We start from the raw sequence: 24,577 nt of genomic DNA, 5'->3' as shown, positions 1-24,577 counted from the left end.
TTCATTTGGTCTGTTCATGTTGATTTTCTTGGAAACTTTTGTGGGAGTATTCACTGAAGAGAAATGCATTAGATTTTGAGAAGATATTTGAATGTTACTTGTTCTTAGTAAAAGATAAATGATACATTTAAAAACCCATAAAGGACTGAGACATGAACTAATGTTTTAGCTTCTTCATTAGGAAATGCCATATAAAAGCCAGTCTTGAAATGTGAATTGAATGCCATATGTCATACCAGAATAATCTGATTGTGATTTCCATTATTTGAAGATCATTTTTCATGTGGATTTGTACCCTCAGTTGTCTTCACATAGACAACATCCAGAGTATTTACTTAATTCTTCAGGTGTGATATGGTTAGGGAAAGAAATAGCTACCACAGTAAGGTAAAAGTGAAGAGAATGAAGTGTTTAAACAGAAAAACAAAACAGGATAAACAGTAATAAGCTATGTACAAGAAAGAAAAAAGAGCCAAGCACTCAGTATTTTTACAATTAATAGTATATATCTTCTCTAGGGGAAATGTTTGTGTGTGTGTGTGTTTATACAAGTAAAGTGGTAAACATTTTAACCTGGTAATCGGCATGACTATTAGGATTATGTAGCATAGGTTGTCATTAGTACTTTACCATTAGCAGACAAACCATATGCCTAATTATGGTATATCAACTTTGTCTTGCAGTGACAAAATCCTGAGAAAATAACTTAGGGCAATAGTTCTCAACCTGTGGGTTGCATATTAGAGATCTTGCATATTATATATTTAAATTAACTGTTCATAACTATAGCAAAATTATAGTTACAGAGTAGCAACAAAAAAAAATTTATGATTGGGGGTCACCACAACATGAAGACCTGTATTAAAGGGTTGCAGCATTATAAAGGTTGAGAACCATTGAGTTAAGGGAAAGGAATGTATTTTGGGCCATGGTCTCAGAAATATCCGTTCATGATCCACTGGCTCCATTAGCTTGGTCCTAAAGCAAAGCAAAGCACCGTAAGGGCTGAGTGTGTATAAGAGAAGGCTATTCACTCTATGGTGGTCAGGAAGCACATGAACAAGGAAGTGAAGGGCCTTAGGGAAAGATACATTCTTAAAGTGCATGCTTTCAGGAACCCACACTTTTTTTTTTAACCTTTTAGTAGCCCATCCAACTATCAGCTCATCAGAGGTATAACCCAGCTACAAGGTCCAAACACTTGTTTTAGATATCTCCCAAAAGTCCATTGGCCTACGTACTTGGTGTTTGGTGATATTTTCGATTTAAACCATGATAAATTCTGAGGACATGCCACTGGAAGGAACAGTTAGAGAATGCTTTCAGAGAAAGCCTGCTGATAATAGTGTTTAAAATCAAGTCTTCAAAGTGGTAGTTGCTTTTAGAAGATTTTTATTGTAATCTCTTTGACTCTTCCACGTAACCTCGAGGTCTGAATTAGTGTGCCTTTTACGTAATTGAAAAAGCTGTGGCACAGAAAGAGATTCAGTAACATGCCCAAAGCCACTATTAGCTCTTGCAGTGTAACCTGTGTAATTTATCTCCAAAAACTTTTTAAACCACTTTAAATCACTTTAAGTAACTTAAAGCAGTAAGCCATCTGTAGTTATCTTTTTTTAATTTATTTTTTTTATTTATTACAATTTATTTACTTTGTATCCCAGTTGTAGCCCCCCTCATCCCCTCCCAATCCCACCTTTTCATCCCCCTCCCCAAGTTTATTGATAGGGGATGTCCTCCTCCCCTTCCATCTGACACTAGCCTGTCAGGTCTCATCAGGACTGTCTGCATTGTCTTCCTCTGTGGGCTGCTAAGGCTGTTCCCCCCTCAGGGGGAGGTGATCAAAGAGCCAGCCACTGAGTTCATGTCAGAGACAGTCCCTGTTCCCATTACTAGGGAACCCACTTGGAGACTGAGCTGTCATGGGCTACATCTGTGCAGGGGTTCTAGGTTATCTTCATGTATGGTCCTTGGTTGGAGTATCATTCTCAGAAAAGACCCCTGTGCCCAGATATTTTCGTTCTGTTGCTCTTGTGGAGCTCTGGTCCCCTCCAGGACTTTGATTTCCCCTTCTTTCCTAAGATTCCCTGCACTCTGCCCAAAGTTTGGCTATGAGTCTCAGCCTCTGCTTTAATACCATGCTGGGTAGAGTCTTTGAGAGGCTCTCTGTGGTATGTTCCTGTCCTGTTCCCTGTTTTCTCTCTTTTCCGATGTCTATCCCGTTTGCCTTTCAAGTGAGGAGAAGATACTTATTGTCACCGTTTTAAAACTACACAGGATTCTGTGTACTTGCTTCTGTGTTTTTCTTAACCTGGCAAAATTTGATTGACACCATGTGATAAACAGAGTCCTAGGCCTTATGAAACAAAAGAACAAGAGCACGGCCAAAGTTCTCACAGTCTTAAGGAAAGTGGGACTTGGGTAGAAACTTCTATAAAGTGGAAGTCAGTGTGGCTTTTAAAAAATTCACTAGGGAATAAAGTATTTATAAGTCAAAATGTTTATTAGAATTATATCTAGGTTTTATTTTATTATTATTTTAATCCTTAATATTATTTTTCTCTTTTTAAAAAAATTAATTCATTTACTCACTTTACATCCTGATTGTAGCTCCCTATATCCCTACCTCACACACCTCTTTTCTCATCTCCTCAAAGGAGGATGTCTCCCATGGGTACTAACCCACCCTGGCACATTAAGTTGGGGCAGAACTAGCTGCATCCTCTTCCACTGATGCAAGACAAGGCAGCCCAGTTAGGGGAACAGGATCCAGAGGGAAGCATCAGAGTCAGAGAGGGACCCCGCTCCAGCTAGTGGGGAATCTACATGAAGACCAAGCTGTGCATCTGCTACATGTATGCAGGGGACTTAGGGTGCTCTTTGGTAGTTCAGTCTCCATGGACCGCCATGGGCCCAGGGTAGTTGACTCTGTAGGTCTTCTTGTGGTATACTTAATCCCTCTGGCTCCCTCAGTCCTATAACTAGTTTTTAAAGAATGTTATTTCAGTCTGTGACTATTGTAATTAATCATAGAGAGTGGAGGAATGATGATGAATGAAGTAAAGGCCAAAGAAAATTATTAGATGTCCTATGAAACAATGGAGTGGATCATTTTAACTAAAAGAGGAACGTGGGAAGATAAGTGAGAAATGTTTGGTTCCCTGAAAATCACTAGGAAGAGCAAATTGAATTTATAGACAGTAGAGGCCTGCTTAAGAAAGCAGCACTGGTTTTCCTTGACTGTAGATAGTTTTCATTTTGACCTGGGGAAGTTAGATTAGTAATTTCCTGTTTCACACATTGTAGGGAAGGATTTCTAATTTTGACTTGGATCCTAAAGACTAGAACAAATGTGAAAATACAGAGCATATAAACTTATGTGATGTGGTTGTTTCATAGTGATTTTATTTTTATTATCATTTATATAGACTTTTAATTGTACTTGTTAGGGGATGCCATTGTGCAGGTAATTAACTGACTTTTCATGACTATCTAGGGCCACCCAGTGCTCCTGCAGAAGACCGTTCAGGAACTCCTGACAGCATTGCTTCTTCCTCCTCAGCAGCACACCCAGCAGCAGTTCAACCACAGCAGCCTCCATATTCAGGCGCTCAGACACAAGCAGGTCAGATTGAAGGTAAAATAGTGTTCAGAGGCCATGTGTACAAGGGACATGTGCAGAAGTATTTATTGAGGCATACCCCTTGACATTATTTGTGTTTGTACATGTTAAGACTGTTAAAGGCACACATTTTACTTTAAAATAGTAAACACTAGATGGTGCTCTAACAATTTGTACCAAAGAGTCAGTTAATGAATGATACTGGTGATAATATAATTAATATATTATATCATATCATATCATATCATATCATATAGATAAATCCGTAGCACCTAAAGCAAGTGATTGAAATTAATGTTTACATTAAAACAAAACCAAACTACAGCTATAGGCTAAAAAGAGCTGTGACTAGAATCTCCTTGTCCTGTGGTGATACTTTTCCTGCTTCCTCCCTGAATGAGTATGAATCATTCGGAACTAGCAGGTGGTATCTTTATGAAGAGTGGTTTGATAAGAATTCTTAAGTTGTCTCTTTTCCCATCAACTTCATTCAGTCTTACTTGCATCAAAAAAAAAAAAAAAAAAAAAAAAAAAAACTGAAGCAAATATGGGTTCAAATGGGAGGCAGAAACAGATGTAGTTTGGATGGATGAATGTAACATCTGTGTCAGGTGAACTAAAAGTCATTGTAGCACTGGTGCAGGGTTGTTATTTAGAAAGAGAATTGTACAAAATAAGATCATTGGGCAGACATGAACTGTACTGTCTGATTAACAGATTTTTCACACTGTCTTTTTAGGGTTTTTTTTTTTTTTTTTTAGGGTTTTTTTTTTAATTGCCAAATTTTTAAATCTGTTAAAGAATATAAAATTTTATATAGTGAAAATGGTCTTAATACCTGTGTTCTCTAGCAACTGTATGCTCTTTTCCTATAGCATCAGATCAATACTGTTGGTACATGCCTTGCTACAGCTATTGCTTATCTTACATTTAGAGATATAGTATAAAAAATTATGTGGGTAAGCTGTCAAAAGCAAAAAGATCAATAACTAGTTTTAGATCAGTGTTATACAAGTAATATTAGAAGTCATATGTAATTTAAAGTTTTAAATAGCTGCATTGAAAAAAATTTTAGAAGATACCGTCAGTTTTAATATAGTTTATTAGGCTAGTATATTTAATACATAAATATGTGAGCAATGATTTAGGAAGGGGTTAGTGGCTTTTGTTCTTTTGTTTTTATTATTATTTTGTATATTATACAAATGTGACAGTGATTTGGAGCATTTTTAAACAGCACACAGTGTGTGCCAGACTAGCACAGTATAGTATAGTTCAGTAGCTCTGTTGCCACATACTGTGGGCTGTTGTATTGGATATAATATATAGCTCAAGATAAATAATGTAGGTTAAGCTACTTTCAGTGAATATTTTTTGATATATGACATACACGTTTTAGACATTGCCAATTATTTAGATCAATGTCTGGTTATAATTTGAGCAGTATGATTTAATAACTGGTTAACTCTTATGAAGTTAATTTGAAATAAAGAATTTCAAGTTAATTGAGTACCATAAATAGCATATTTTACCCCAAAGCATTTTCTGCTATTTATTGTAATTTTAGTATGTTCTTCAGTTGAAAGGCTCAAGCTCAAGTGTAGCTCAGTGGTCAAGCATATACCTAGCTTACTTGAGGCCCTAGGTTTAATTTGACAAGTGAAAAAACAGGAGGCGAGCCAATCTTTGTATGTTTGAGTTCAACCTGCTCTGCTCTACATAGTTAGTTCTAGGCTAGCTACATAGTAAGACTCTTGTCTCAAAACTAATATAACAAAAAGGTCTTCAGAAAATAATTCTATTTTAGTTAATGATGGAGTCCTGTCTGAGAAATGGATCATTAAATAACTTTGGCCTTGTGAAAGCAACATAGAGCAGTGTTCTCAACCTTCCTAATGCTGCAGTCTTTTAATATATTTTAGCATGTTGTGGTGACCCCTCCCCAACCATAAAATTATTTTTGTTTCTTCTTCATAACTGCAATTTTGCTACTGTAATCAATTGTAATATAAATATCTGTGTTTTCTGATTGTCTTTTGGGCGTCATGACCCACAGCTTGAGAAACTGTCAGAACATGTTTATAAAAATTGAGGTGGCTCCAACATTACTAGGTTACACAGTGATGGACCATGTTGAAAGTCACCTAAGAAAATAAAAGGATGATGTTACTCTAAACTCAGTGCTCTCTCCCTCTGTATAATTTGATAGTTGCTAAAAACTAAATGACTTGTAATGAGAAAAGTGCTATGAATAATCACAGAGGTATTGCTAAAAGGATAAGGACATACAAAATTACATGACAATATATTTATTTGTCTTCTCTGATTACTTACCTGATGGCATATAGTTTTGAAAATGTTCTTTCTGGAATTTATGTAGTAGCAACCACTAGAGTTATAGCATATAAATACTTACTTCCAGCTAACATTCTTAGCAGTTATCTAGAGTAGAACACGCAATCACCCTTTTTAAATTATTTATTCTTGTCTTCATAGACATTTAAAGGATAACAAATATATTATATATATATTCTTACTCAATGTGCTTACATATTAAATTAGGGAATATAAAGGTGCCCTAAAGAAATTTTCCTGCCAAGTTAAACCTTCCTGGTGTATTTTCTTTCGCAGGTCAGATGTACCAGCAGTACCAGCAACAGGCTGGCTACGGTGCACAGCAGCCTCAGGCCCCTCCTCAGCAGTACGGTATTCAGTATTCAGGTGAGCAGTGGTTGAAAGGGAGTTCATTTTAAGGTCTTTCTCCTAAGTACTTGATTTACAATACCCACATTGTGATGTGTGTGAAGTGTTAAGTACTTATTAGGGGAAGCATACTTATTTATATTTAAATTGTTATGTTTTATCAAATCAGCATTTTATTTTTTTCAGTGAGCAAATATGACATAATTATATAGAAGACTCTGCAATAATCTATAGTATAAAAAATGTTTACTACAAAGCTATCTTTTAATAACATTAACAGTCTAACCTCTTAGATAACTTCACATTGAGAAAAAAATTAAGATTTTTCTCTATACCACTCGATTCCAGGATATTCTTCATATTTCTAGGTATTTTGACAGTTTGTACACACATGCAGATGTGAACTTAATAAAAGCTAAACTAAATTATTTAGGTACTTAAGCCTGAGGGAAGTATGCTAGAATACAAAAAAATAAAACACACAAATAAAATTAATTAGGGTGAAATTTAGGCACCTAAGAATATTTAGGTGTTTTAACTGTGCTGTCAGAGATGAGGCAACACAGTCATCATCTGACCCAGGGGATTTCAGCCTATAGTATTGTCTGCATCACCTGAGGAGCTTTTTTTTGTAGCTTGGTCCCACTCCTATAGACTTTGAGTATTTTTTAGTTTTACCATCTGTCCATTGAAAATTATCTGCATTTGATATGATGAACTTTTTTTCGTGTAGCTTTGGTTATAATTTAGGTTCTTTAACTTCTGTAATTAAATTTTAAAATTATATATTTGGAGTTCTGTGTTATTAACTAGAGTATAAGAGTATAGATCAGGAGTTTATAGATACAAAGAAGTAGGTAGGATAGATAAGATAGATAGTGAGATTATAATACACAGCTACAATATAACTATGCTGTTTCCTGGGTTTCTAAAGAAAGCTTTTTTAGACACTTCCACCCTCCGTGCTTCTCAGTTGTCCTGTTGGCTGTTACTCTTTGACTCTATACTGACAGTAGAGAGTAGTTGCAACAGTGAGAAAAGCAATGTGGCCCATAAAACCTAAAATACTTGCTATCTGGACCTTTATAGGAAAAGAGGCTGAACCTTCATCTTTTATTGGTGCAGACAGTTGCTGATTGTTGACCTTGACAAAATTTTATCCTTAATTCAATTTGATATATTTTTATATTCACAATAATTTTGTTTGGATTGTATTTGCTTTAGGGTGTTTTTACCTTACAGTTGCTAGATCTGATTATGTAAAACAGATGGAGTGAATTTAAAGGAATTGTCATTTTTAATGTTATCCTTTAAAATTAAAAAGTCTATGGTACAAATTACATAAGGTATAGAAACAATAGGCTTTTGGAACTGAAGAGATAGTGTCATCATCTGACCTAGGAGAAGCTCTTGACCCCTGTTGTGCTTTAGAACCTCCTGATCAGCTTCCTAATCAGATTCTTATTCCTGTAGACTTCAGTTTGCTTAGTGTTGGGACTTGGGTTTTGTTATTTTAGAAGCATCACAGGTCATATAGCCAGGGTGAGGACCACTGATCTTGTCTTACTCGATTTATAAATGAATTTTCAAGACATGAAGGTTCTCGGTGAGGGAGCTGGAACAGAATCTTATTCTCTTGACCTAAGTCCATTATATTCTCCAGTCTAGACCACAGTGGTCAGTGTTTTAGGCTTAGTTGTAGCTACTGATTTTGAAATGTCTATTAATCTATTTTGTTGCAATTTGTGACACTCTTCACCTAACAAAGATCATTGCCTAAGGAGCATATTTTTGGTGCTTACCAGTTCATTTTAAAAACAGCTTAGATTTCAGTTGCAGAATGGGAAGATAGTTATTCTTGCTGTTTTCTTCTCAAATGAAGGTGTTCCTCAAATTACATAAGGTATAGTAAAAACTTAAAGTAAAAAGTTACACTTGAAAGTTTTTGTGAGGGCTGGCAAGTTGGCTTGGAGGTTGAGTACGTGCTGTTGTTTAGAGAACTGAGTTCAGTTTCTAGCACCCACGGTGATGGCAGCTCACAACCATCAGAAATTTACATGCCCTCCCTCTTCTGGCCTCAATGGGTGGCATGTGTGCGCGTGCGCACACACACACACACACACACACACACACACACACACACACACACACACACAACTTTAAGCCTTGCATAGAAGAGAGGAGAAATTCAAGATCTTATAATGAATTTATATTCAGATGCTATCATGAGTGAAATGCTTTATACACTTGATACCTAAGATACCTAAGCTTTTTCTTAGAAGTTTTAATCAGGATATTCACTGGGTAAAATTTAGTGCTTTTCAAATTGCCTCTGTTTCTGATCCTGCTAGTCTTATTTCCTTAACTTTGAGAGCAATGGAAATAATCAACTACATACTCTGCTTAGAGACTCTTCAGTGGTGCTGGTTGGTAGTGACATTGACCAATCTCTGATACTTTCAGTTTGCCAGTTTTTCCTCTGACCTTTTCCAGTTCTGTTCATAAAGGTTTCTTTCATAAGTAAATTTGAACCCAGGTTCAAGGTGAGTTCAGAATATACTCAAATTCATTCAATCCTTTTTTTTTTTTTTTTTTTTTTTTCTAAATGCAGGGTTGTACATATTTTAATAATTGTCTTATGTATCTGGTATTTAATGCTGACAGGATTCCAGTCAATGGAGAGGTTTCATTGCAAGTAGCTGCAGGTGTGTTTCATGGTAGAAATAAAAGTTTTCAGTGAAGCAGATTTTATTTTTAAATATATTCTAGTAAATAATGAATATAGATGTTGATATTGTGGGGCAATATGGTATATTTTTTGTTTGTTTGTTATGCCATACTAAGTTGAAATTTGAGTTATAAGGTCAAAAGTATCAGATACCAAATATAAAAGATTTAAGAACGGTAAAAATGCTACTTAATAACTATTCTTAAATATTATAGTGAATAAACTTTAAAACTCTTCATTTATATGAAGAGTATTTATAAAAATTGTTTCATTTATAAAACACTTGTAATTGTTTTCATGTGGTACTGTTAATAGGACTTCCTGCCAACCCTGCTTAATGACTACTTTGCTTTTATGATTTTCCTTTTCCTAGAAAGCATAATTATTTTACCTATTTGACCATTCTAAGAATTATGGGAATTTGCTCAAGGGTTGTTACTTTCAAAGCAGTTGTAATGAAAAGACATGTTTATAGTGACTTGAATTTTAGGCTGTCAGATTTAAAAATTGAGAAAATTTTTGTAACTCTTTGGTCTTGATATTTTATGCTGAACTCACTACATAATTATGAATACATTTATTAAATTTTTTAATCACTTTTGGTCCATAGCAGTAAGACTAATTCTCTGTAAAGCTTTCACCAAAAAAACCAAGACATGTGTCATTTATTTTGCTTTTTCAGCTAGTTACAGCCAGCAGACTGGACCCCAACAACCTCAGCAGTTCCAGGGATATGGCCAACAACCAACTTCCCAAGCACCGGCTCCTGCCTTTTCTGGTCAGCCACAACAAATGCCTGCTCAACCACCACAGCAGTACCAGGCGAGCACTTATCCTCCACAAACTTATACTACCCAAACATCTCAACCTGCTAATTACACTGTTCCCCCTGGCTCTCAGCCTGGAATGGCTCCAAGCCAACCTGGTGCTTACCAACCCAGACCTGGTTTTACGCCATCTCCTGCAAGTACCATGAACCCTCCTTCCAGTGGGGCTAACCCTTATGCTCGTAACCGTCCTCCATTTGGTCAGGGCTATACCCAACCTGGACCTGGTTATCGATAAGGAGGTTCAACTGCACTAATGATGGCTAATTGCCTCCCAAAAGACTACAATACTATTTTGTTTCAATTTGTATTGTATTGAAGTTCGAAAATTTAAGAAGCAGAGCAATTTTTTATGATACCATTGTTGCTGTTAATTGAAAATATAATTTGCTGGAATACAAACACAAAAAGACCAAAATGAACATTGTTTCCTCCCCTGCTTAAAATTGTAGCAGCTTCCTAGTTATTTTGGAACACTACTCTACATGCGTGTAAAATGACTGGCTTTCTAGTTTCCCAGAGGACATTAAAAAGCTAGGCTAAGGTATAGCCATTACAGTTGGCTATTTACTATTAACATGATGTACTAAAAATAGAGCCCTTTGAGAAGATGACTAGACTTATGTATAAAATGTAACATCGATAGGCTAATAAACGTGATTGAATCCAATAGTGGTCTTGTAACAATTCTTTTAGACATAAGGAAAATAGTCCTTTTACAGAAATTATGAAATTGATCTCCATTCAGGAAAAGAAATGTAACAATCTTGATTGATTCATAATATAAACACAGGAGGGGTAGTTCTTAATTTTCTGGGTTTTTTTTTTTTTTTTTGGAGATAAAGGTATAGTTACAGATTGACAAAAATATTCAGAATATTTTTAAAAACCTACATCTTTTATTGCAGTGTTTATACTTGCTTGAAAATATGTAGCATTGAGAAGACTGAAGCATGTTAAAAGATACACAACAGAAAAGTTTTCAGGGCAAGCAATAATATTCTTGGCTCTCTCCCACACATGAAGGAAAGCAATATTTTTTTTTTTTCATGAAAATGAGTCAGTTTTGTTACAGCTTGAGGAAACAGTGTCACAAAAACATCCTATGATACATTCAGTCATGGCCTTAACATATAAATATATAATATTTCCTATAAAACAATAGTTTCTCACCATGCATTATCTTTTCATGCTGACTTCACACTCAGTCTCTGCATACAGCTTGAACAGAACCATAGAGCCGCTTTAAAAGTTGCTTAAAGGAAGAGTTTAAGAAAGTATTTTTAGACATACTCTTATGGGTACAGGAAAAAAAAATTATCATTTGACTCATCAGATGTTTCTGGCTGAAATAAAATTATACAGATTCAGGATTTTCTTTTCAGTAATTTTCTAGTAGCTTATGGACTAGTTATTTTCTAGTAGCATGGGTAGTTAACTGAAAATCTGTTTATCTGATGCTAAATGGAAGATTACATCAATGTAAATATTAGAACCACTTTCTGGCACATGTATATTATGCTGAAGATTATTTGATCCAATAAGTTAAACCAAGAAGAGATTTATGGAATTAACTCGCCAACAACACATACACATCAATAAGTAGATACTTTTTATAAAGCATATTAAAGATTTTTGACATTAATTTTGTTATAAAAGTATCTGAAAACATTACAACAGTATGATAAATAATATACAAATGATCTCTTAAAATATCATGAGTAGGGAGCCAGCTTCCCTAACAATGTTAATCTATTAATGTTAATATTTTGTTTTTTTAAAATGACTTTGTAAACCTTGATAAATATTCTCCGTAATCTTTTCTAATAATAAACATTTAGTACTGCTATCAGTTAGATTACAAACTTTTATACATAGTAAACAAAATAGCTTTGAGTAGATGTGACAAACGTAGTATTTCCAATGGGTTCCTTTTTTTGTTTCTTTTTGTGATAACAAACCAGAAGTACTTTGGAAATAATTTTGCTGCATCTACCATTTTCCAGGTATTGTGGTCCCACATTCATACCACTGGACATAATTGATTTGGGTATGACCACCTATTTCTCCAAATTGGACAGGTTCCTGACGAACAGCTCTGAAATAGCCTAAGAGAAAAAAACAGTTTAGTTTAACAGCGTTTTTTTTTATTTTTGCCTGCATTATTCACAGATGTAAGGCTGTTCAGTGGCTGAAGATTTTTCTGAGTGAAGCAAAGTAATTTAGAAAAATAGTAGCTGTAGTGGATCTGATGTTTATTTGGTAATACAATGGCCATACGACTCGAAATTTTGACATTTGTCTTAGCAAGTCAGTACTATATCGGAGTAGTTTCAGCAGCCCATTATATCCAAGTATCTTGCAGAGCCATCTTTTAAAACGTGTGGTGTTTTTGTGTCCATGAACAAAATATGTTACTGAAAACCTCCTCACATAATTAGAAGTATTTAAAAGAATCTCCTGGTGTTTCCGGAGTGATGAGGGCAATTTACTTCTTTCTGCCCTGCTTAGGCAAGGACTAAATTTTCAGTCCTCATTATAAAGCCTGCTGTTAATATGTATTTAGCAACTTGCTGAGAATATTTGCTTCTCAGATTTATTTTAATTGTTTTATATAGATTTTTTTTTTTTTAAGGGGAAGACTTTTTTCCTGTGTAGTAGAAGTAATTTTTTTCTAAAAATTTTTAAGGGAGCAAAAAAGCTTATCAGGTGTTTTCCCTATGTCTAAAGCTGAGGGACAACTGTGATTGGACAACATGAGTGATGTAAACTTGGAAAAGATTTCTTTTTTCGGAATACATTTATATATCTCATTTCTTTAGAGCTGAGTTTTAGTTGGGAGTTAAGTTTCTTCTTTCCCTAGTGATACAGTAGCAGTTCTGTAGCCTTCTGTGTTAGCTGGTGGCTCTTTGTGCTCATCTGCAAAGCCCTGTACTTAGGGTGACTACAATGCATACCTTCTTTGGTGGGTAACTGGTCAGAGGTGAGTTGCTGTCCTGTGCGACCATCTAAAAATGAATCCACAAACTGGCAGTGATCTTCTCCGTGGCCCCTCTGATCTCCTATGTTGTAAAACTTGCCTGAGGACCAGAAATGAGACAATGTTCTTTTTCTTTAGTGTATGAAATTCCATAATTATAGTCTGTCTTGCTTTTTCCCACGCTCCCCAGAGTTCAAGACATTAGCATATCATGAACTACAGAAGTTTCCTAGCAGATGTCCTTGCTTGTAGTCATACCTAATGTTCTCCTTTCCCCATTCAGATCACAGTGATTTTTAAAAATGCAGATGTCATTATTCCATCCATAATTCTCTCTAGCAATCTCCTAGTATACTCAGAATATAACTTTTCCTTTACTAAATCTCAGCAAAACCTAGTAGGACTGACAAGTGTGTCTTTCCTTAGGCCTTTGTACTTTCTTTCCTTTACCTCTCCAGAGATCTTTTGTTCCTAGACTTTTCTGTAGTTGATTATGTCTCAAAATTTTAATCAAAGCACACATACTTTTCATACAGACCTTCCCTAAAACTGGTCTACTAAGTAGCCTCCATTTTGCTGATCCATTCTCTCTAACCTATTTAAAATTGTCTTCAAAGACCCTGAGTAGCATTTGTGTATAATATAGAGAAGCAGGAAAGTTAAGCTACATGAAAACAGGAACTTAGCATCTGGTGCATTTTCATCCACCAGCACCCCAGAGCAGTACCTGATGAAGAAGTAAACAAAGGTCCATCTTTCTATGTTGGGACCAGTCTTTCCACATATGAATGTAGAAGAAAACATTTACAATTGAGTATAGTGCAAGGGGTTTGTGCTCTTCTGACATCTTAAGGATGTTGTGTTCATTTCATGATAAATAGTCGAATTTTAATTCTTGGATGGTTGTGATCGAGTTTTGCTGTGTAGGAGCCTACCTGTGCATTCAAGTTGATCCCTGGTATCACTGTTTCACATTACATATTTTAATACCTGCCTCCAAATTGCAGATCTGTAAGTCCTTGTTTCTAAGATTAACTGTTGTAATTACTTCTGTAAAATCTTTTTCTGAAGGAAACTTGTGTAAAGTGCTGAGTCTGAAACTCTTCACAGAAAGGCTAGGGTGAGTCCTATGGAACACCAAATAGACTAGACCAGAAAAGAAACTCCTCACATCACATAATAGTCAAAACACTAAACCTACAGAACAAAGAAAAAATATTAAAAGCAGCAAGGGAATAGGCCAAGTAACATATAACGGTAGACCTATCAGAATCAGATCAGACTTCTCAAAAGAAACTGAAAGCCAAAAGGGCCTGGGCGGATGTCAGGCAGATGCTAGGGACCACAGATGCCAACCCAGACTACTATACTCAGCTAAGCTTTCAATCAACATAGATGAAGAAAACAAAATATTGCATAACCAAACGAAAAAACAATATCTATACAACAACCCAGCCCTACAGAAGATACTAGAAGGAAAACTCCAATCTAACGAAATTAACTACAGCCAAGAAAAACACAGAATATAGATAACTTCACAACAAAAAATTAAAAGAAAACAAGCATAGGAACACAGTAACACCACCAACTCCACAATAAAAGGAACTAACATTCATTGGTCACCATAATCTATCAACATCAAAGGACACAACTTTCAAATAAAAAGACACAGACTAACAATGATTGCAGAAACAGGATCCAACATTCTGCTGCATCCAAGAAACAATTCTGCAACAAAGATAAACATTACCTCAGAGTAAAGGACTGGAAAAAGGTTTTTAAAGCAAACAGACCCAGAAAACAAGCCAGAATAGCTATCCTACTATCTAATAAAATACTTTAAACCAAAATTAATCAAAAAAGATGAGGAGAGACACTTCATTCTCATCAAAGAAAAAATCCAGCAGGACTTCACAGTGCTGAACATCTATGCCCCAAATATTAGAGGACCTACATTTGTAAATGAGACATTATTAAAGCTTAAATCATACATTGATCCCAAGACCTTAATAGTGGGAGACTTCAACACTCCATTCTCATCAAGGGGACAGATGTTCTAAACAGAAGTAAAACAGGGAAATAATGGCACTTATAGAGGGTCCCAAATCAAATGAACCTAATAGAGGTCTACAGAATTTTTCACCCAAACTCAAAAGAGTATACCTTCTTTTAAGTACCTCATGGAACCTTATTGAAAATTGACCATATATTTGGGCACAAAGCAAGCCTCAACAGATACAAGAAGATCAAAATACTCCTTTGTATCATATCATATACCACCATGGCCTAAAACTAGACCTTGACAACAACAGAAATAACAAAAAGCCTACATACACATGTAAACTAAACAACTCTCTACTCAATGACAGCTTGGTCAGGAAAGAAATAAAAAGAGAAACTAGAGACTTTCTAAAATTCAATGAAAATGAAGGCACAACCTATCCAAACTTATGTGACACAATGAAAGCAGTGCTAAGAGGAAAGTTCATAGCACTAAGTGCCTCCAAAAAGAAGTTTGAGGCATCTCATTCAAGCAACTTAACAGCACACCTAAAAGCCCTAGGGAAAAAAAAAGTAGAAACACCTAAGAGGGATAGACAATTGGAAATAAACCCCAAGCTGAAATCAATGAATTAGAAACAAAACAACTCAAAGAATCAGTGAAACCAGAAGCTGGTTCTTTGAGAAAATCAACAAGATAGACAAAGAATCAGTGAAACCAGGAGCTGGTTCTTTGAGAAAATCAACAAGATAGACAAACCCTTGGCCAAGCTAACTAAAAGACAGAGAGAAACTATCCAAATCAGCAAAATTAGAAACAAAAGGGGGGACATAATAACAGACAATAAGGAAATCCAAATAATCACTAGGTCTTACTACAAAAGCCTATAATACCAAAAATTTGAAAGTCTAAATGGACAATTTTCTTGATAGATTCCATTTACCGAAATTAAATTAAGATCAGATGAATAGATTAAAATAGTCTATTATCTCCCAAGGAAATAGAAGCTCTCATCAAAAGTCTCCCTTCCAAGATCAGATGGTTTCAGCAAAGAATGCTACTAGACCTTCAAAGAAGAGCTAACTCTAATTCTCATCAATCTATTCCACAAAATAGAAACAGAAGGAACACTACCAAACTCATTCTATGAAGCCACAGTCACCTTGGTACCTAAACCTCACACCTCACAAAGACCCAACAAAGAAAGAATTTCAGGCCAATCTCCCTTATGAACATTGATGCAAAAATACTCAACAAAATATTTGCAAATTGAATACAAGAACACATTAAAGATATCATCCACTATGACCAAGTAGGCTTCACTCCAGATATGCAGGGATGGTTCAATATATGGAAATATAACAATTTGATCCACCATATAAACAAACTGAAAGAAAAAAGTCACATGGTCATCTCCTTAGATGCCAAAAAAGCATTTGACAAAATCCAACAACCTATTCATGTTTAAAGTCTTAGAGAGATCAGGGATACAAGGCACATACCTAAACATAGTAAAGACAATATACAGCAAGTCTATAGCCAACATGAAACTAAATGGAGAGAAACAAATCAATCCCACTGAAATCAGGGACAAGGAAAGGCTGCCCACTCTCCCCATATCTCTTCAACATAGTACTTGAAGTCCTAGCTAGAGCAATAAGACAACTAAAAGAGATCAAGGGGATACAAATCGGAAAGGAAGAAGCTCAAGTATCACTATTGGTAGATGATATGATAGCGTATGTGAGTGACCCCAGATAATCAACCAGAGAACTCTTCAGCTGATAAACACCTTCAGCACAGTGGCTGGATACAAAATTAACTCCAAAAAAATCACTAGCCCTCCTGTATAGAAAAGACAAAAGGGCCGAGAAAGAAATTAGGGAAACTACACCCTTCACAATAGCCACTAATAACATAAAGTACCTTGGTATGACTAACCAAGCAAGTGAAAGACCTGTTTGATAAAATCTTCAAGTCTCTGAAGAAAGAAACTGAAGATATCAGAAGATGGAAAGATCTCTCCAGCCCCTGGATCCGTAGAGTTAATATAGTGTAAGTGTCTATCCTGCCGAAAACAATTTACAAATTCAGTGCAATTCCCATCAGTATACCAACAGGATTCTTTACAGACCTTGAAAGAACAATTCTCAATTTCATATAGAAAAATAAAACAATCCAGATTTGCTAAAACAATCCTGTACAACAACAGATCATCTGGAGGTATCTCCATCCCTATCTCAAGCTGTACTATAGAGCAATAGTAATAAAAACTGCATGGTACTGGCATAGAAACAGAATGGGGCATCAATGGAATCGAAGACCCAGAAATAAACCCACACACCTACAGATGCTTGATTTTTGACAAGGAAGACAAAACCATACAATGGAAAAAAAACAGCATCTTCAACAAATTGTGCTGGTTTAACTGGATGTCAAATCCATATTTATCACCCCGCACAAAACTAAAGTCCAAATGGATCAAAGGTCTCAACATACAACCAGACACACTAAATCTGTTAGAAGAAAAAGTGGGGAATACCCTTGAACTCATTGGCACAGGAGACAACTTCCTGAACAGAACCAACAGCATAGGCACTAAGATCAACAATCAATACATGTAACCTCATGAAACTGAAAAGCTTCTGTAAAGCAAAGGACACCATCATCAAAACAAAATGACTGCCTACAGACTGGGAAAGAATCTTCACCAACCATTTATCTGACAGAGGGCTAATATCCAGTATATATAAAGAACTAAAGAAGCTGAAAAGCAGCAAACCAAGTAATCTAATTAAAAAATGGGGAACAGAGCTAAACAGAGAACTTTCTGTAGAGGAATATCGAATGGCAGAGAAACACTTAAAGAAATGCTCAACGTTATTAGTCATTCGGGAAATGCAAATCAAAACCACCCTGAGATTTCACCTTACACCCATCAGAATGGCCAAGATGAAAAACTCAAGTGACAGCACATGCTGGAGAGGCTGTGGAGAAAGGGGAACCCTCCTCCACTGCTGGTGGGAATGTAAACTCCACTGCTGTTAAAATGTAAACTTGCACATCCACTCTGGAAATCAATCTGGTGCTTTCTCAGACAACTAGGAATAGTACTTCCTCAATATCTGGCCATACCAATCCTAGGCATTTATCCAAAAGGAGCTCAAGTACACAATAAAGACATTTGCTCGACCATGTTTGTAGCAGCTTTATTTGTAATAGCCAGAAGTTGGAAACAGCCCAGATGCCCCTCAACTGAAGAATGGATGCAGAAATTGTGGTACATCTACACAATGGAGTATTACTCTGCATTGAAAAATAAGGAAATCATGAAATTTGCAGGTAAATGGTGGGACCTGGAAAGTATCATCCTGAGTGAGCTGTCCCAGAAGCAGAAAGACACACACAGTGTATACTCACTCATACACACATATAACATAGGATAAACCTACCTAAAACCCTGAACATCTAAAGAAACTAATCAAGAGAGCGGACCCTGACTAAAACGCTCAATCCCCATCCCAAAAGGCAAAGAGGATGGACATCAGAAGAAGAAGAAAACAGGAAACAACCTAGGAACCTGCCACAGAGGGCCTCTGAAAGGCTCTGTTCTACAGACTACCAAAGCAGACACTGAGACTTAAGGCCAACTGATGGGCAAAGTGCATGGAATCTTAAGTAAGAAGTGGGAAATAGTAAGATCTGGAGAGGACAGGAACCCCACAAGGGTTCCTGTCAACAGTACCAGAAAATTTGAACACAGGGGTCTCCCCAGGGACTCATATTCCAACCAAGAACATGCATGGAGATAACCTAGAACCCCTGCACAGATGTAGTCCATGATAGCATAGTATCCAAGTGGGTTCCATAGTAATGGGAAGAGGGACTACCTCTGACATAATCTGATAGGCCTGTTGTTTGATCACCTCCCCATAAGGGGAGAGCAGCCCTACCAGGCCACAGAAGATGACTATGATGACTATGCGGCCATTCCTGATGGGATCTGATAGACTAAGCTCAGAAGGAAGGAGAGGAGGTCCTCCCCTATCAGTGGACTTGGGAGGGGCAAGGAAGAAGACGGGGGAGGGAGGGTGGGGCTGGGAGGGGAGGAGGGAGGGACTTACGGGGGGATACAAAGTGAATAAAATGTAATTAACAAAAATATAAACAAATAAATAAATAAATAAATAAATAAATAAATAACATAGTGTACAGAACCAAACAATTCTCAATAGAAGAATATCAAATGTCAGGAAAACACCCAATGAAATTTTCAACATCCTAAGTGATCAGGGAAATGAAAATTAAAATGACCCCGAGATTTCACCTTACACCCAACAGAATGGCTAAGATCAAAAACTCAAGTGACAACACATGCTGGAGAGAATGTGGAGAAAGGGGAACCCTCCTCTATTGCTGGTGGGAATGTAAACTTGTACATCCACTTTGGAAATCAGTCTGGCACTATCTCAGTTAGGAATAGTGCTACTTCAAGATCAAACTACACCACTTCTAGGATATATCCAAAGTATGCTCAAGTATACAGCAAGGACATTTGCTCAATCATGTTCATAGCAGCTTTATTTGTAATAGCCAAAATCTGGACACAACTCAGATGTCCCTCGACTGAGGAATGGATACAGAAATTGTGATATTTACACAATGGAATACTACTCAGTAATTAAAAACAAGAAATCACGAAATTTGCAGGCAAATAGTGGGATCTAGAAACGATCATCCTGAGTGAGGTATCTCAGAAGCAGAAAGACACACATGGTATATACTCACTAATAGGTAGATATTAGAAATATAATACAGGATAAACATACTAAAATCTGTATACCTAAAGAAGCTAAGCAAGGAGGAGGACCCTGGGTAAGATGATCAATTCTCATTCGAAAGGCAAACTGGATGGATAGTGGAAGAGGGAGAAAACAGGGAACAGGACAGGAGCCTACCACAGAGGGCCTCTGAAAGACTCTGCCCAACAGGGTATTAAAGCAGATGCTGAGACAGCCAAACTTTGGGTAGAGTGCAGGGAATCTTATGAAAGAAGGGGGAGATGAAAGACCTGGAAGATACAGGAGCTCCATAAGAAGAGCAACAGAACCAAAAAATCTGGGCTCAGGTGTCTTTTCTGAGACTGATACTCCAACCGAGGATCATTCATGTAGATAATCTATAACTGCTGCACAGATGTAGCCCATAGCAGCTTAGTCTCCAAGTGGGTACCCTAGTAAGGGGAACGGGGACTGTCTCTGACATGAACTCAGTGGCTGGCTCTTTGATCACCTCCCCCTGAGGTGAGGAACAGCCTTATAGGGCCACAGAGGAAGACAATGCAGCCCGTCCTGAAGAGTCCTGATAGGCTAGGGTCAGATGGACGGGAAGGAGATCCTCCCCAATCAGTGGACTAGGGCTGGGGACAAGGGAGGAAAAGAGGGAGGGAAAGTGGGTGTGGGAACGGACAAGGTTGGGGGCTACAGCTGGGATACAAATTGAATAAACTGTAATTAATGAAAAGAAATTAATTTAAAAAAAAGTGTAGAATGCTGCTAAACATCCCTTGAAAGCAAAGGTTTGGAACATACCTGTGAGGGAGTCACTCAAATAAATCTTGTATCTGAGAGAGTTGCATAGTTGCACTCCGACAAATTTTTTATACCATGTCCTTTTAACATATTGTTTGCCTTTACATTCTGAGTAAGTGTCTGAATTAAAGGGTCTTTCGGTCCAGATGGCATCTCTTCCTGCTGTATAAAGAAAACACATGATTTGGGTTCAATATTTAACTCTGAAGAACAAGCATCATGCAGAATTCATTGCCAGCTTGCTGATACTTCATTTCTTTAATACTGTAAATAATGGATGCTGAAAATACTTGAAAGGGTTTAACAAACCTCAGTATGAGTTTTTGTCAGTAGTAAACTAAATCTCAGAGCAGAGTCTTTGGTATTGGTCTAGTCTCTGCAGTGCTAGTTGTGTAGACACATTCAGTGCTTTTTTTTTTTTTTTTTTGGCAACATAGTATAAAATCTAATGTGACTAAATTAACAAAAATTTTGAATGAAATAGTACATGAGTGAAAGCAAATTTCAACAACTCCCCAATGGATTCTAAATGCTAATGTGTTTAAGAATGACACCTCTTCTATCTCTCTAGATATATCTGCTGTGCTTATCTGATGTAGAAATGTATATGTCCCCATTGAGATTGGTACTTACCAGAAATTGGCTCACTCACTCTTGGGTCAGCTGAGGAGAAATACACAAAAGAACTGTTTAGGTGATGAAGTTCTATATTATTATAGTAATATGTAAAGAAGATGGCAGCTTATTCTTAGGTCTTGTTGATGGAATGATATCATCTTGCTAAAGACTGACTCTGAAAGTTTGTTTTGCTTTGGAAATGGTGTTGATCACCCTTCAGATACCCAGCTGCATCTTTTCACATGGTTTGGGCAGATTTGAGAATAGCTTGTTGTTGCATTTAATTTCAAAAGTTTTCTCACTTAGTTTTCTGTAAAGCTTACTTGTAAAGTTATCAAGACATGATGTGCTTTAGTTTAAAATTAATGCATTTTTCTGTGCATACAGATGCATTTTATTTTATTGAGAAATTGAAGCTTAGAATATGTAGATACAGCTTCACAAAACTCACAAATTTCCAGTTCTCATCTACTTCATGGACATTATTCTGGGCATTAAAGGAAGTATTCATGTCCTACCTTTGGGTATAGATTACAATTTTTCATTATTTCTTTCCTGGCATAAACCTAATTGAAGAAAAGCAGTGGTACTGTAAATACCATCATCTATTAACTTTTTCTCATGGACTTTTCTGACTTCAGGATACTGGGCTTCAAATAAGCTCCTATGTAACGCATTTCTCATTTATGCCCCTCACACCTTCTTGGGGATTACTGCTGATGCCATTACCTGATTCAGTACTGAATGCCACTGTGTTACTGGCAGGGCCCTCACCAAGTGGATTTTTGGGTTTCACCTGGAATTCATAGCTGCACAAGGAGACATAAAAATAATAGTAATGTATTATTGAGGGATATAAGGAACAACATTCTCTTGCTCTCCTAACTCCTGTTTCATTTTGAACTCATAATTTCAGGTTTTACTTTCTAAACATCTTCATATGTCATGAGAAAAACAGCAAAAAGTTGGCTGCCTTAAAACACATTAGTAGAAGTAAACAGGCAGGTTTACAGTGGATATATAGGAAGAATTTGTGCTGACACACCTTAATTCCAGCATGAGGAACCGCCCTTTGCATGTTCAGATGTCAAGTGGAGAGGTCTTTCTCCCTGACATCCTCACCATGATCAAGTATAACTGTGAACTTGGGACAGTGTTCTTGATTGTGGTATCTGAATCATAGCAGACGGTGGCAATGGGGAGCATTTTTCTAAGTACAAATTACTGTCCTACCTCTGCTACTGAAAGTGAAAACTTAGTAGCAATTTGAGTTACCAGGACAACTTCTGTGACTGCTGGTTTTGATTGCAAGAGTGGATACATATGAGAATGTTTCTTTGCAAGGCTGAATGTATCTCCTAGAACTCATGTCTGTTACTGATCACAGGAAACCATTGTGTCTAGAAAATGGGCCCACTAGCATCCTATGAGCATGAGCCACAAAGCTGACATTGCTCTCCCCCAACTCAGTAAGCCAGGTTGATACTTTTTAAAACGTGTAATTGCTTTGGTCCCATCCTTAAGCTTATCAGTCATTAAATTGTGCTGTAATTGAGAGATCTTATTCACAAATGCATAAGCTGCAAATCCTCTTGAGAAACCCACAGCAGGAAAGCTGACTTTGCCTGAAACTGACTTCCTTCAGCAGAGGATTTTGAAAGATAAATCTCAGTCTTTGAGAAGTTTACAACACAGTAAAAATGCAGACCACATAAGGTAAGTATTTTATAAGCAAGTGAGAAAGAAAAGGATGACAATTCTCAGTTTGGTACTGATGGTGTGAAAAAGAAAAAAGGGGAAGAGGATACTTAGGAGTTGCTCAATTACTTACAGATAACTGCTGGAGTCTAGTAGGACAGAGTCCAGTGTTCAGATGATAGGAACCACTTTTTAAAGTCCCTAGTATGTGCCATACACAACCATTCTACATCTGTAAACTAATGCAACACACAAACCTATGGTGTATTCTTCAAGTTTCATTCAGAACAGTGAAGCTCATAACTATTGTAATACTTTCTTCACTTTTCCAAACTTGAAGTATTTGTGAAATAGAAATTAAAATTTACCTTTTAATTCTTAACTGCAAGTGAAAACATTTTGAAAGCTAAATAACTGGTGTAAGGTGCTGTGGCATTTGCCATTTATTTTTTAAAGGGGTGGGGGCTGGGGAGATGATGACTCATTGGGTAAAACAAGTGCCAGCCAAGTGTGAGAATCAGAGTTCAAATCTCTGGAACTCATATCAAGCAGGGTTAGGGGTGCAGGGCAGCACATGCAACTGTAATCCCAAATTCAGTGTTCCTATAGCATGATGGGAGGTGAAGACAAAAATCTCCAGAAACTCACAGGCCAGCTTGAATGGCCACATATCATAAAATATTGGAAAAAAATCTTCAGAAAGTAGGAAAACAGCAAAAGAGGCCTCTTAAAGTATAAAGCAAGGCCAAGACTTAAGGTTGGCTTTTCCTCTCAACAGTGCTCCACGGTACACATGCAGCACCTGCACTTGCATACAAACGATTACTCCAACCATATTTTAAAAATGTTGGTCTGAAAATACACATGCCATTTACTTACGTCACATACAAGGGTGGTTTTCAAGGTTACAGTACTCCTAAGGCTTGTGGCCTCAAACAGTCCCAATAAAAACGTAAAACCTCACATGGGAATATGGGAAGCAGTAGGGGCAGGAATTCCTAGTCATCTGCAGTTTTAATCGAGTGGATACACATGTCATGTCCATTCTAGACCATTGCTAGCCAACCCATGCCTTGTAGGGGTGTGACTGCTGGGCTCTCTGTATCATCTCATTTTAGCTACATATTTGATCTTCTAGCATGTGCACAAGTTTACATAACTTTGAAGATTTTTTCCAATATTTTATGATACAAGTTTGGAAGAAATTACTTTTTTTAGTTTTTATTTTTTTAATATTAGTTACAGTTTGTTAACTTTGTATCCCTGCTGTATTACACTCACTCTTTCCTGCCCAATCCCACCCTCCCACCCTCATCTTCTCCCTGCCCCTTTCCAAGTCCACTGATGGGGGAGAACCTCCTCCCCTTCCATCTAACCCTGGTTTATCAGGTGTCTTCAGGACTGGTTGCAAAGTCCTCCTCTGTGGCCTAGCAGGGCTGCTCCTCCCTGGGGGGTGGGGGGGAGGTCAAAGAGCCTGCTATTGAATTCATGTCAGAAACAGTCCCTGTTCCCCTTATTAGAGTACCCACTTGGATACTGAGCTACCAAGAGCTACATCTGAGCAGAGGCTCTAGGTTGCATCCATACATGGTCCTTGTTTGGAGAAACAGTCTCATAAGAGACCCCTGTGCCCAGATATATTTGGTCCTTGTGGAACTCCTGTTCTATCCAAGTCATATTAACTACCCCCCCTTTTTTTTATTCCCTGCACTCTGCCAAAGGTTTGGTTATTAGTCTTAATATCTGCTTTGATACACTGCTAGGTAGAGTCTTTCAGAGTCCCTCTGTAGTAGGCTCCTGTCCTGTTA

At 37.0% G+C, this 24,577-nt stretch overlaps 2 protein-coding genes across 5 annotated transcripts in view; one reads left to right on the top strand and one right to left on the bottom strand.

Moving 5' to 3' along the window:
- Positions 1-10,550, top strand: part of Tfg (trafficking from ER to golgi regulator) — a 29,692-nt gene extending 19,142 nt beyond the window's left edge. Inside the window, exons 6-8 of one of the 2 annotated variants that reach the window (XM_055594159.1) lie at positions 3,497-3,625; positions 6,254-6,343; positions 9,736-10,550. In XM_055594159.1, the coding sequence (XP_055450134.1) occupies positions 3,497-3,625; positions 6,254-6,343; positions 9,736-10,118 (602 nt within the window). In that variant the 3' untranslated portion in view covers positions 10,119-10,550. Of the gene's footprint in view, positions 1-3,496; positions 3,638-6,253; positions 6,344-9,735 lie in introns of both variants that reach the window. The other variant, XM_055594150.1, reaches the window with a different exon arrangement.
- Positions 10,551-11,544: 994 nt separating this feature from the next.
- The window catches only part of Abi3bp (ABI family member 3 binding protein), a 211,150-nt gene continuing 198,117 nt past the window's right edge, over positions 11,545-24,577 (bottom strand). For all 3 annotated transcript variants that reach the window (XM_055594593.1, XM_055594575.1, XM_055594585.1), the window contains 5 exons: positions 21,801-21,880; positions 21,087-21,116; positions 20,454-20,615; positions 12,838-12,960; positions 11,545-11,988 (listed from right to left, as the gene is read on the bottom strand). In XM_055594593.1, coding sequence (XP_055450568.1) covers positions 11,873-11,988; positions 12,838-12,960; positions 20,454-20,615; positions 21,087-21,116; positions 21,801-21,880 — 511 coding nt within the window. In that variant the 3' untranslated portion in view covers positions 11,545-11,872. The remainder of the gene's footprint in view (positions 11,989-12,837; positions 12,961-20,453; positions 20,616-21,086; positions 21,117-21,800; positions 21,881-24,577) is intronic.

This window comes from Psammomys obesus, unplaced genomic scaffold, assembly GCF_907164565.1.
Source record: "Psammomys obesus unplaced genomic scaffold, mPsaObe1.curated_primary_1811, whole genome shotgun sequence".
Taxonomy (NCBI): Eukaryota; Metazoa; Chordata; class Mammalia; order Rodentia; family Muridae; genus Psammomys; species Psammomys obesus.
The sequence above is the reverse complement of the archived record's forward strand: the minus strand, read 5'-3'. Positions and strand labels throughout refer to the sequence as shown.